General features: G+C 49.1%; 1 protein-coding gene across 1 annotated transcript in view; it reads right to left on the minus strand.

Annotated features, from left to right (window-relative positions):
• Positions 1-6063: 6063 nt before the first annotated feature.
• PLCB3 (phospholipase C beta 3) overlaps positions 6064-13518 on the minus strand; it is a 69840-nt gene continuing 62385 nt past the window's right edge. Inside the window, exons 27-33 of the mRNA XM_054993232.1 lie at positions 12922-13105; positions 11735-11903; positions 11086-11162; positions 10891-10980; positions 10450-10507; positions 9816-9902; positions 6064-7044 (exon numbers count right to left, since the gene is read on the minus strand). Coding sequence (XP_054849207.1) covers positions 6880-7044; positions 9816-9902; positions 10450-10507; positions 10891-10980; positions 11086-11162; positions 11735-11903; positions 12922-13105 — 830 coding nt within the window. The 3' untranslated portion in view covers positions 6064-6879. The remainder of the gene's footprint in view (positions 7045-9815; positions 9903-10449; positions 10508-10890; positions 10981-11085; positions 11163-11734; positions 11904-12921; positions 13106-13518) is intronic.

Raw genomic sequence — 13518 nt, forward strand, 5'->3', positions numbered from 1 at the left:
GCTAGTCTACTTCCCTGCTATGTCACCCTTTCCCATGTACACCCGCTATGTCCAACTGCCTGTGTTACTTGGGATATGTTTTGTGTGTGTGCGTGTGCGCGTTTTTTAAAAAAAAAGTTATTTAAAAACTTGGAGAAAGTTGTGTTTTTTAAAAATGATCCTGGAACTTCTCTTGAAGATAGCGATGGTCCAGTGGGTGTGCAAAATAACATTTGATTTATATACTGCCCTTCAGGACAACTTAAATGCCCGCTCAGAGCGGTTTACAAAGCGTGTTATTATCCTCACAAAAGGAAACAGAATTTCTTCTCAAAGGTTCTCTTTTTAGACCCCTTTAAATGCGTGGTCTCTAGTTGCTCAGGTGATTCCCAAATCGGTTCCTGTTAGGTGGCAAACCCCTCTCTCTCAACCCTTCTGGAGAGGCCACATTTTGGAAAGAACTGCTAGCACACGTGTGGAGAGGGCACTGTGCCGCCCTTTTTTGGCAGGCAAGTTGAGTGATGCAGCAGTAGCGCAAGAAGAAGTCGCTCAGGAATGACTTGTTTTCCTCTGCATATGGTCAGCCAGATGTGCGCTGGGAGTTCTGGGCTTGGAATTTCATTCCCAGGTGCACAGACCCCCAAGGGTAAGTGTGCAGCGTATGAGAGGACCCCACACATTGTTTTTCCAAGCAGCTCTGAGGAGTTCCTGTTTGCCTAGATGGGAAAACATTCCTGTAGCACATCAGTGTAAGTTCCCCCCAACTAGGTAAATAGTTCCCTCGGGGATGCACTTAAAGCCCATATACCTGCGTATTGCAGTCCCAATTCTAATTGGCCCCATCTGTACCTGAAAGTTGTGTTAGACAGGATTTGTAGCAGACACAGGTGGGCAAAAAGGTCCCTATAACCTGTGAAATGGCCTGCGCACTGTAACTTCAGAGAATTACCTCATGACTCTGGCCCATATCTGATTTTTTTTATTTACTTCATTTATGCCTTTCTCTCCAATGGGGAATGGAAGTGGCTTATATCTTTCTCCTCTCCACCATTTTATCCTCACAACAACCTTGTGAAGTGGGTTAGGCTGAGTGTGTAGGATTAGCCTGCCAGGTATGTTTTGCAGGATGGTATATCTGCAGGTCAGCTTGTTTCCTGGTCAGGTTTCCTTACGGTTCTCAACTCCGGTATGGGAAATTCTTGGGAGTTTCAGGGATGGAGTCAGATTCAGGCAGGGAGGGAGCTCAACAGAATGCCATAGAGCTAGTTACGAACTCTAGGGTGGGACATTTCTGGAGATTTGGGGGTGGAGCCTAGAGAGGGTGGGGTTTGGCAAAGGGAGAGGCCTCAGTGAGGTATAGTGCCATTGAATCCACCCTCCACAGCAGCCATTTTCTCCAGGGGAACTGAACTTTATAGACTGGAGATGACTTGTAATCCTGTCAGAACTCCAGGTCACACCTGGAAGTTGGCATTACCATGTATTCCAGGGCACACCTGGAAGTTATTACCTTCTGAGGCACCCATTTCATGTAGTGGGAACTGAAGATCAGTTATAATTCCAGAACTACAGCTCTACTTTGGAGTTGGCCGCCCTACGTTTTATACTTTGCTGCTCACAATCCTAGTTTTGGCATTAGCAAAGTCACAGAATCACAGAGTTGGAAGGGGCCATACCGACCTAGTCCAACCCCCTGCCCAATGCAGGTTGTGCCTAAAGCATCCCTGACAAGTATTCATCCAGCCTCTTCTTGAAAACTGCCAGTGAAGGGGAGCTCACCACCTCCCTAGGCAGCTGATTCCACCTTTGAACTACTTTGACCGTGAAAAAGTTTTTCCTAATATCCAGCCGGTACCTTTCTGCATGTCATTTAAGCCCGTTGCTTCGAGTCCTATCCTCTGCTGCCAACTGGAACAGCTCCTTGCTCTCCTTCAAATGACAGCCTTTCAAATATTTAAAGAGAGCAATCATGTCCCCCCTCAACCTCCTTTTCTCCAAACTAAACATTCCCAAGGCCCTCAGCCTTTCCTCGTAGGGCTCAGTCTCCAGACCCCTGATCATTCTCGTCACTCTCTTCTGCACCCTCTCAATTTTGTCCACATCCTTTTTGAAATGGGGCCTCCAGAACTGCACACAATACTCCAGGTGCGGCCTGACCAAGACAGTATAGAGAGGGGCTATGACCTCCTGCGATTTCGATGCAATGGCCCTTTTGATACAACCCAAGACTGAGTTTGCCTTTTTTGTCACCGCATCACACTGACTGCTCTTATTTAGTTTACAGTCCACTCTTACCCCAAGATCTCTTTCGCATACACTACTACCCAGAAGTGCATCCCCCATCCAGTATTTGTGCTTCACATTTTTGTGGCCCAGATGTAATACTGTGCACTTATCTATGTTGAATTGCATCCTGTTCACAGCTGCCCACTTCTCCAGAGTATTCAGGTCTTGTTGAATTTTAATTCTATCTTCTTGGGTGTTTGCCACTCCTCCCAATTTGGTATCATCAGCAAATTTACCGAGTAGCCCGTTTACCCCTTCATCCAAATCATTGATAAAAACAAGTCATTACTCTTCTTTCTGGCACATGACTGATGGCACATTACTCCCTATCATATTTTTGTTCAGTGGTCCATGGGCACGGTGGCTCCGAGAAATTGAAGACCCCCATTTTAAAGATCCCAATCCAACCCATCAGTTAAAGCATGCTCTAACCAAAGACTGGCTTTATAGGCTCATGGAAATCCTGCAAGAGAGCATCTAGGGAGATGAAGACTGTAAAAAAAAGGATTGAAAATTGAGCAAGATAAGCCACTTATTACAGGAGGGGGAAGTGTACTGCTTGCAAAGTATCATATACAAAGGAACAAGTAAAAGGTTCACAAAATGGTGGAGCAGGCTAGGTAGGTGATGGTATGTTTGATATTTTTATTTCAGGCAGTCGGAGGGTCAATCCCTCAGGCCTGTTCTCACCAAAGTAATTTAGAATTGATTCATCTAGCCTAAGTAACTAGACCACAATGAGTTCACCTTTCCAGCCATGATCCATCCCCACTTTCTACCATTGCTTTTAGCCACTCTGCTAAAGACCTCTCTGCCCCTTTTGCCTCAAAGACTTTTCTGCACATTAAGACCCCCAGGCTTTCCCTAGCCACCTCCCTTGGCTATTGAGTAAAATAGTGGTGGGAAGTGCCGTCAAGCCACAGCCAGCCAACGGCAACCCTGTAGGGACGTTCAGAGGTGCCCTGCCATTGCCTGGCTCCGCAGAGCAACCCCGGCCTTTCTTTGGTGGTCTCCCATCCAAGTACTAATCAGAGCTGACCTTGCTTAGCTTCCATGATGGGATGAGATGAGGCTAGCCTGGGCTACCAAGGTCAAGGCTTGGGTAACATCAGCCAGGATCTTTTACTGGGATATTGCCCGACACTACGGCAGTCAGTCCTAACTGAAGTGACTTGAGCAAGCAGGACAGTCTTTGCTGAAGTGCAAAAAAGGACTCTACACAACGTTGTGAAGACGCACACTCTACTCCACTTCCCCACAATGCTCTTTGGTAAAGTTACCAGACTTTTGTTGCTATCTTGGTTTTGTCCAAGTGAGTCTTGAAGCCGCACTTCTCCTTTAGGGAGGTTTAGACTTTCTCCATTGTCCCCCTTATGGCACTCTTAAGCAATACTAACCAAGGAAACCTTTCCCTCTTTTGCAACTTAGCAGAAGGCAAGTTCTGGTCCCCTGGATCGTGGTAGTTCCTCCCCATTAAGTTATCAATTGGCTATTCTCCTAGCCAGCTCAGATAAAGTTGACCAGAGAAACCTGAGCTGGGCCGTTGGTCCACTTGGCTGTGTTATACCTGCCTCTGAAAGTATCACCTTTAAGACTAAGCAACTTTATTGTAGCATAAGCTTTTGAGAACCACAGCTCTCTTCATCAGTTGCATCTACAACAAAGTTGGTTAGTCTTAAAGGTGCTACTGGACTCTTTACTGTTTTGCAACTACAGAGTAACACAACTGACTCCTCTGGATCTCTGAACATCAGAAGACTGCAAACCAAGTCTTTCCCCTCCAGAATTTTTATACAAGTTAGCAACGGGACAAGGTCATTCCACTCAGCGGCCCTGCCCAATTTCTGCAACACCCACTAGGGATGACACCCATCTGTTTTTGCCGCACAGTTGGGAAGAGGAAAAAGTTGTCAGGTTACAAGTGAAAAAATAAACAACATGTTTCTTATACAAGAAAATCCTTGTGGGAGGTGAAAGTGGTGAAGCCCTTGAATTGTTCAACTGGGGCAGAGAAAGCCCTTTCACATGCGGCCACAAGAGGGCACTCTCAGTAGCCAACACACACACTCAATCTCTCCTCTGGAGATATCCCCTTTTTTCTACCCCCCTCCCCCCCCCAAAAAAAACAGTCTAAGGCAACGCTTACCCCAACCAAACTGTTTTCATTCCAGGAAAAAAAACTGTCTGCTAAATTTCTGCATGCCCATTAAAGGCAATATCGCAGGCTTAGTAACAGATACCCAAGGGTACAGTAACACTACAAACTAATATTGGTTTTATACCAGCGTGACCATTATGATTTCTCCCAAAGAATGCACAGAATTGTACTGAAGAGCAGTGAAAACTCTCAATCTCCAGCTCCTCCCTGCCACCCCCAACTGAGCCTGGTTTCAGAAAGCGAATTATTAAATCAAGCCTGTAATGCAGATACCCCAGAGCAGCTGTGAGCCCCAAGTCCCAGATGTGGCCAGTCGGATCTTCTAAGGAGGTGCCCCCAATTGCTCAGGGCGGTACGGGCTTCCAGCCCTCTTGTGACCACGAGTCTGTTGTCATGTTCTGATCCGACAAGGGCCAGCAAGACAAAGCTTTCCAGTGAAGAGGGCACCTCTCGTTTCTGTACAGTTGTTCAAACGCACACGTGTATTTTCCCCACAAGCCAGAATGTTACAGAACCGCTTTCTGGAAAAGTGGTAGGGCATCCTACAGAGGACAGACAACCCCTCTTGGAAGAGGTCGGGCTCTATGCTCTGGCTAACATGTTCAGGAAGAAGAGACTTACGTGCTTCTTAACTCCTCTCTCGGAAAGGAAGAGCCAGAAAAACAGCCAGCATAGCAGGAAACCACCTAGAAATACAACGCCAGGCTTCTCTGCACGTGGAACCTGTCGCTGGCTCATCGACCTCCCCTGGTTCAGGCAGGCGACAAGCAGCTTCCTCCAGACAAGCGTCGAAGTCACTTTGAGCACACACTTTCTGCCCGTGGAAGCCTGGGGGACGCTCGAGTGGCATTTTCATTAGCCGTTTCCAAATTGTACTTTCCCCTAGTCTTTGGAGACGGAGCAGTCTAAGCATTCAGGTACAAAAGGAGATGAATAAAGGGAGAAGCGCTGGAGTGGCACAGCAGCGAAGTGGCTGAGCTGTGAAGTGAGGAAGCGCAAGGTGAAGTCTTGCTTCAATAGCTCGCTACTGAAGCTGCTCTCCTTGAACCGCAGCACTCGCTGGCAATATGAGCAAAATGTTTACTCCTCTAGGTTTAGGGAAGGACTGGAGCTCCATGGCACAGTAGCAGCTTTGCATGCAGAAGGGCCCAGCCTCAACCCTCAATAACATTGCCAGTTAAAGGGAGAAATGATAAAGGGGGAATCTCTTTCACTGTAGATAGTATCTGACTAGAGGGAACAATGATATCAGGCAGCTTCATCTGTTTTCAGAGGTTGTGTGTGTTATGTGCTGTCAAATTGCCTCCGACATTAAGGCGACCCTATGAATGAAAGACCTCCAAAACGTCCTATTATTAACAGACTTGCTCAGATCTTCCAAACTGGAGGACGTGGCTTCTTTTATTGAGTCAAGCCATCTCGTTTTAGGTCTTCCTCTTTTCCTACTGCCACCCACTTTTCCTAGCATTACTGACCTTTCCAGACAATCTTGCCTTCTCATGATGTGACCAAAGTAAGATCTTGGGGGGAAATCCCACAAAATCGCTACCTACCTGCTAAGAATCGGTGCTACCCATTGTATTGGCTATAAAGCTGGGGCAGCAATCCTAGAACCATCAACGAGGGAACAAGCAAAAGGCTACTGAATTACAAGTTTATTACTTACATTTTTTTAAAAAAGTTAGACAGGAAGAAAAAGGAACAGGCCAGGTAGCCTTCCTGCCGCTACCCAACAGAAGTAGAACAGCCCCGCCCTTTTCTCTTTCTTGTCCATCTCCATGAGCGGTGAGGGACCCGCCTCCCACAACACAGTAACGAGGCTCTTTCCATTACAACCCCTGCCGATCTTGCCCTCACTGCTCCTCGCCTGCAGCAAACAGACTCAGGGAAAGCGACGGCGTTCCATAGGTGGGTCTCTATGACACACGAAGTAAATCTGTTTTCTTTTTTTAAAAGATGAATATTAAAAAATAGCCCTTTTTGTTCCCCTCCTTTCAATGGGAGGAAGGGGAGGGTGAGATTACAGATTTCCCACCCACCGCCAATAGTGCATTAAAAGGTCATCGAAGCTACAGGCAGCAGGAAGAGTTACCCCTTCCCGGGGCAGGTGTGTGTACATGCATTGGGGTGGGGTGGCAGGGTTCTAACAGTCTAGTCCCCCCTTGGCCCCAAAACACAAACTCCTTCACTAGCCTCAACACAAACTGAGACGTGACAGAACATAATTACAAATTAGTTGTTTTTTTAAAAAAAAAATTAGTTTAAAAAAATAAAACATTTGCTCTTAAAAAAAACAAACAAAAAAGAAGAGAAGTGCCTTTAGTGTGTTTTTCACTGTCTCTGCCCCCATCACACTTTCAACAAGTTCCAGGGTGACGGGAAGACGGCAGTCTGTGAAGATGCTGTTCCCCGCCTCTCAGGCCCAGCCCCGCTACCGCACCCCCCCCCGGCCCTTTTCACAGCACCGTCAGCTCCTCTTCGGCAGGGCTCGGGCAAGCGTTTGACCCTGGTGGGTGTCCATTGCTGATGCTGCTGTCCAACTCTTCCTGCAGGTAGCAGCGGATCTCCTGAGGGAGAGAGAGGCTCTCTAGTTCACACTCACGTTCGAGCTGGGCTGCCAACTGCAGAGCAAGGAGAAGAGAAGATGGAAAGAAAATGAGCACGCCTCGTTTGTACCGAAGGCACTCACAGCCGTCTCATGTAGAGCCAGACCATCGGTCCATCTCACTCAACAGTGTCTGCTATGACTGGCAGCAAGTATTCAGACCAGGAAAGATGCTTTTAACTGCAGGCGCCAAGACTTGGCTACAGACCCTGAACCACAGCCCCTTCCTTAAAAACAGGCTGTGGCTCACTGGCAGAGGATCTACTTGGCATGCAGAAGGTCCCTGGTTCATTCTCTGGCATCTCCAGTCAAAAGCATCGGGTACCCAGTGAGCCCCAGGCAGGCCAGATCTCGTCAGATCTCAGAAGCTGAGCAGGGTCAGCCGTGGTTAGTCATTGGATGGGAGACCTCCCGCGAAGACCAAGGTTGCAGTGGCAGGCAATGGCAAACCCCCTCTGTTAATCTCTTGCTAGGAAAACCCCACCAGGGGTGGCCATGAGTCAACTATGACTTGAGGGCAGGATTTCATTTCAGGTGCTGTAGAAGGCCTTTACCCAAGATCCTCGACAGCTACTGTCAATCAAAGTAGACAACACTGGACTTAATGGACTCAGCAGAAGATTCCTGGACTCAATAACAAGGCAAAGGGTGCTTTGACTCTTAAAAGATAATACCCTGTTGGTCTTTAGGATGCTACTGGACGCAAAGGGCGCTAACTAAATCACCCCCCCCCACCCCTAATTTAAAGCTGCCTTCATCCACTGAGGCTAGTGTTTTCTGATCTGACTGGCAACAACTGAGCAGGGATACTCCCCCCTCAATGCCTGGAGATGCCAAGGATGGAACTTTTGCCATGCAAAGCAGGGTGCAGCACCTCCAAGCACCAAACCCCTTCCCAAATTAAGCTGCTGGCTCCAAGAGAGAATCTGAACTCATGCCTCCCCAGCCCGAGTCTTTGAGAATCACACTTAAAGGGGTCACAACAAATATCTGAAGCTGCCTTATACAGAGTCAGACAGTTGTCCACCTAGCTCACGCTGTGCCTCCTCTGACTGGCAGAGCTCCCCATGTTCCCGATCAACATAAATCAGTGCTGTGCTTAGGGCCGGTTCAAGCTACTGTGTCACCTCAAGCAAGGTGCTTTTATTGACTCCTAGGCTTAGAACTGGCCATCGGTGGTGCAGATCCAAGAAGTAACACCTGTTGCCTCCTAACTGGAAGCAAGCAGAGCTCCAGCAGAGTGGCAACGGGCACCCTCCCCCCTGTGTTGTTCCAAATAGTCAGTTGGGTGGCTTGGCAGGAGAAGCAACACCGGCAGCGCTTTCTGTAAAAGGCTTCTGCCCCAGTTCATTTGAGAAAGACACAGATTGTTTCTGCTTAAGTTTCAGCTCACTACATTGTTTTTTTATGCTGTTGTTGGTATGACCTGGCTTTTGGTGATTTAGACAAACCGAAGAAAGACGAGATGTAAATATTTTAAAAATCTACAAAAATTAAATAATTCAGACTCTTTGCACAAGTGGAGGCTGCTAAGAATATATTTGCCTCTATTATATGAGGAAGAGGGTATGAAATTCTGCTCAGTGCATGGAGAACGCCAATAGCATGGCGAAGCTTTTTCAAAATGACACTAATTTAAATACAAAGCCACCCAAACACCCTGAGGCCAAAGCTTACTTAAACTTGAGGCCATAATGCAAAACCAACAATTCGCCAGCCAGCTGTGTACACAAGATCAGTGGCACAACCGCCTTAATACCTCCCCAAACATGTGTGGTTAACAGGGAGCTCAAAACACTGCTAGAGAGAAGAGCACATCCTTGGCAGCTGCTGGCCTAAAGCCTCTCCACATTGCAACTTGGGTTTTAAACCAGACGGCCTTTGTGTGGAGTGCATCCTGTTTTCCGACACCCTTTGTGAATGCAATGCTCAGACCAAAGATGGAAAGGGTCCCAGGCACCACTGTGAATGCTAGAACCCCTCCAGGGTGAGCAATGGACACCAGAGGGCGGTGAAGAGCTGTGACCTCTTCAAGCTTGGCATCTGTTCTCTGTCTCTCTCTACAGGAGACATCTTATACAAGGACGCTCAAGTGTAGGGAAATGCAATATTAGCCTGGAAGCGTAGTTTAAAGACAAAGCAGAAGGCTCTTATCAATTTCACCTTTCTACACAGAGCTAGCAGAGATCACTCCTCAGAGGGTTTGTTAATTTCATCTTCGCCTCCCTGAAGGGGAGGTGAAATTGACAGAGATTTCAGTGGAGGCGAAGATAAAATTAACAAGGAGCAATCTCTGCAGGCTCTGTGTAGAGAGGCGAAATTGACAGCTCCTTTGGCTCTGTCTTTTTAAACTATGCTTTCCGGCTAACGTTGTGTCTCCCTACACTTGAGTGTCCTCATGTAAGATGTCTTGTGTACAGAGAGACAGTAGAAGCCATGGGAGTTCAGCCATACTTCTTTGCCCCCTGCACCCTTATGCCTAAAATAGCGATCCTAGGGATGCCAACCTACAGGTGGTGGCTGGAGTTCTCCTGGAATTGCAGCTGATCTTCAGACCACAGAGATCAGCTCACCTGGAGAAAATGGCTGCTTTGGAGGACAGACTCTATGGCATTATTCCCTGCTGAGGTCCCCTCTCTCTCTTTTTCCCATTCCCAAATTTCCAGGAATTTCCCAACTCGGAATAGGCCATTTTCATTTCTTCGGTGCAAGGCCACAGCTGCGGTCTCAGAGGCAGAATAAAATACGGGAGTCTCCCCCAAGCCTGTGCTGTAGTCAGGCACTCACCCGTGGCTCTTCTTCCTCAATGAGCTGCAGTATCGATTGGTGCCCTGCAAGAAGTTTCTCTTGTCTCCGTTTCTGAGCTTCCTCCAGCTTTGGGATGGAAAAGAGACTCGACTCAGGGGGAAGGAAGGACTTGGGGGGCACAAGAAGGGGGCTTGAGGGATGCAGGATCTCAGTGGTTTCAGCATCCTGGGAATCTGGAAGCTTCTCCCATACTCTGGCCATCTCACAGCACCCCCACCTATCCGCACCAAGTCTCCTGCGCCCCCGTCCCCAACCCCTTTCCATTATATGCCCACCTGAAATACCAACTCTATTCTGAGGAGTGCAGCCATTCAGTCGTATACTACAACTATAGCTTATTTTACTCCCACCAAGAATTTGGGGCAGTGTGAATGGAGGAGGGGGCTTTCCTTTATTTTTACAACAATCCTGTGAGGAAGGGTAAGCTGAGAGAATGACTGGCTCTAGGCCCCCCAGGGAGCTTAACGCCAAGGCGGGGGTTGAACCTTGGCCTTCCTAGTCCACTGTAACCATGACACCAACTCATTTCCCGCTCTACCTCCAAACCCGTATGTTGCTAAGAGAACACCTAGAGTGGGGAGGGTAGGTGAGTGGGTGAACGGACGACACTCACCCTGCGAATGGAGTTCACCGACTCAGTGATGTGCCTTCTATTTATCTCCGTGAGCTCACTGAGGGGAAAGATGTGAAAATACGGCTTATCAAGCGGAGCCTCCCTCCTTCCGAGTAAGCACACACAAGTACGGATCCTCCAAAAGGAGCAGTTGAGAACCAAGTCCCTTCACCACCCCCCAGGCAGAAGTGCTTAATACCATCCAGCTCTGACAAAATGGCTGCCGTACCAGCACAAACCAGGCCTACCATTACAGGCCCAGCGGGACCCACCCTCTGTCCAGGTTGGCCAAGCATCCCCAGGCATTCCCAGCTTTGGCTTAACAGCTCCGTTTCTCAGATCTTTCTGGCCACCTTGCATGCCACTTCTCTCCCTTGCCCCCCTCTTCAAAAACCCAAAAGCTATCACACACCCCCGACACACACTTCACTTCAAACTCACACATCTTTTTTACTCCTCTCACGGGATTTGGCCTCAGAGATACTGTTGTGCCGTTTTCGGTCCAAGATTTTCTGAAGCTCCTTCTTCTCTCTAAGGTAGGGGAGAGAAACAGGAGGAAGGGTGACACCCAAAGGTCACCCCCAGCAGGGGCAGGATCGAACCCGTCTCTTCGTTCTGCCCCCCAGCAGTACTCACTTCTCACTGATCTCCTTCAGTTTCTTCAACTGGGCAGCCTGACATTCCCGGGCAATTTCTCCCAGGCGCTGCTGGGCCTGGAGAAAAAAAAAGAGGCGGTGGAACGAGATGAGACGCCTAACCCTCAAATTGATTCTTATTTGTATGTCAACTCCAGGGGTGCATATGCCTCCGAGTTAACTGCATAAATTAGGCACGTTAAGTTTGCACACACTGAAGACCTGCATCGCTGCCTTAGACCAAGTCTGTCAAGGTCAGTATTGTCTTATCTAACTGCGTCATTTGACCCTTTGAAACAGAGTTCCCAACAAGAAATCATGTGCCTTTCTGCATGCAAATCAAATGTTCTACCACCTGCCCACAGGCAAGTTCTGTACCAGAGCTTAGGAAACCCTGTCCTTTGCTTCAGCAATTCTAGCGTGACCACACTCCCCAAAGGAGAGGGGAAATCCCGGTGCAAGACACTTGCAGACAATTTCTATTTGGTACCTTGAGGACTAAAAACTTGGATCTCTCGTTTATTTAAATCCCACAGCGCTGAGGTTTTTAAACTGAAGCACTCCTTGTACCTCCGACACTTGAATCCCATGTGTATGCTTTATTTTCCCCACCACTTCCAAGATGGTGGCTTAGAACCGAGTGGACACACCTGGTGCAGGTGCTCTTGCTTGCAGTCCCTCTCCAGCTGGTGCTGGGCCTCCCGCAGCTTTAGGAGCCCCTGCATCTGCCACTCCTGCAGCTCCAGCTTCCGGCGGGTCACCTCTTGCTCCTGGCCTGGCAGCACGGCCTCCACCGAGCGCACTGAGCTGCGGGGGGAGCTGGCGGGGGAGAGGGAGAGAAGAGCCATTCATTAACACAGGCAGGCAGGGGGGGGCTGACTTGCAAGCCAGCATGACGACGGGGCTGGGTGGGGAAGTGTACTGCAAACCAAGGCTGAAGAGGGAGCGGACGGAGGTACAGAGCTGGGCCCCCTGCTCCTTTTCCGTAATCGCCTCATCCGGACATTTATTTTATTTACATTATTTACAGTCTGTCTTTCAGATTGCACAGCGTTAAGTCAATACGATCAGAGACTGGGACATTCAATAAACAACGCAATAGGATAAGGATGGCAGAAATCTGAGCTGGGCGGGGAGGGGGGACGGAACGTTGAAGCCAAGCATACGCAGACGGATAGGACACGCTGAACAACGCAGAACTATCCAGCAGGGTCGCATTTGCAGCAACGGACGGTACACAGCAGCACTCGCAAGCTCCAGCCTTCCTCTCCCCACACCCACCTTCTCAGCTCCGATGTTGCCGCGTCCCACCCCACACTGGCTTGGGACCGTGAGAGAAGAGGCTGAACCACACATGAAGCTGCCTGATACTTAATCAGACCTTTTGGGCCCATCGAGGTTCGTATTGTCTACTCAGAGGGGCAGCTGCTCTCCGGGGTCTTTCACGCCACCTTCTTCCTGATCTCTTTCGACAGAGATGCTGGGCACTGAACATGGGACCTTCTGCCTGCGAAGCAGATGCTCTGCCACGGAGCCACATCCCCTCCCCCTTTTGAGACACAAGCAGCGGTGCCTCAGGTTTCGTATCCGTTCCCTCCTAGCCTCCGTCCCAAACAAATGTCTTGGGCACCGATAGGTTTCGTTTGCCCTCCAAGCAGGATTCTGGGGGCCGCCCCTTCAGATTTGGCGCTTGGCCACAAGAACGTGGGAAGCCCCAGCGCCTTCCCTAGAAGCCCACAACATGTGGACGTGAGCACTCGGATGTGATGCTCCTCAACCGAGGCTGTGCAGCACCGCACGCTATTGCTGTGCCTACCACGCAAGGCAGCCCCCTCACCCTTCCCGGCTGCGCTGCCGGCTCCTTTCCACCTGGGAGAGCTGAGCATTTTGCTTCTTGTTCAGACTGCAGATCTTCTTCATGTGCTTCCGCCGCAGCTCCTTCAGCTCCCGGTACTGCTTCTTCAGCAGTTTCACAAACGCTTTGTGCTGCCGCAGCTCCTCCACGGACTGGGGGGACACCTCTGGGGAAAGAAGAGTCTTTCCTTCAACTCTACTAGTTCGCCAGTGGTGCATTGCAGGGTAATCCACGTACATCAACCCACCCACTCCCAATACAAACACACACGAACGAGAGAAACTGGTAAAGCACACTGTATAAGGATCTTCTGAAGAAGTCAGCTGTGACTCACGAAAGCTCACACCTTACCACAAATTTTGTTGGTCAGAGAGCGGAACTACAAGTGACAAAAGCCACAGGTTGGACACTTGTCAGCTTCCCTCAAGTTTAGATGGGAAATGTAGGCCTCCTGGTCTTGCAGCTTGGTTCTCCGACTGCTGTCCAACGGACTTTTCAACTGTCACTTGTCCAACATTCCGCCACGCCGCCTACATTTCCCATCAAAACTTGAGGGAAGCTGACAAGTGTCCAACCTGT

The sequence above is a fragment of the Eublepharis macularius genome, chromosome 1 (assembly GCF_028583425.1).
Source record: "Eublepharis macularius isolate TG4126 chromosome 1, MPM_Emac_v1.0, whole genome shotgun sequence".
Lineage (NCBI taxonomy): Eukaryota > Metazoa > Chordata > Lepidosauria > Squamata > Eublepharidae > Eublepharis > Eublepharis macularius.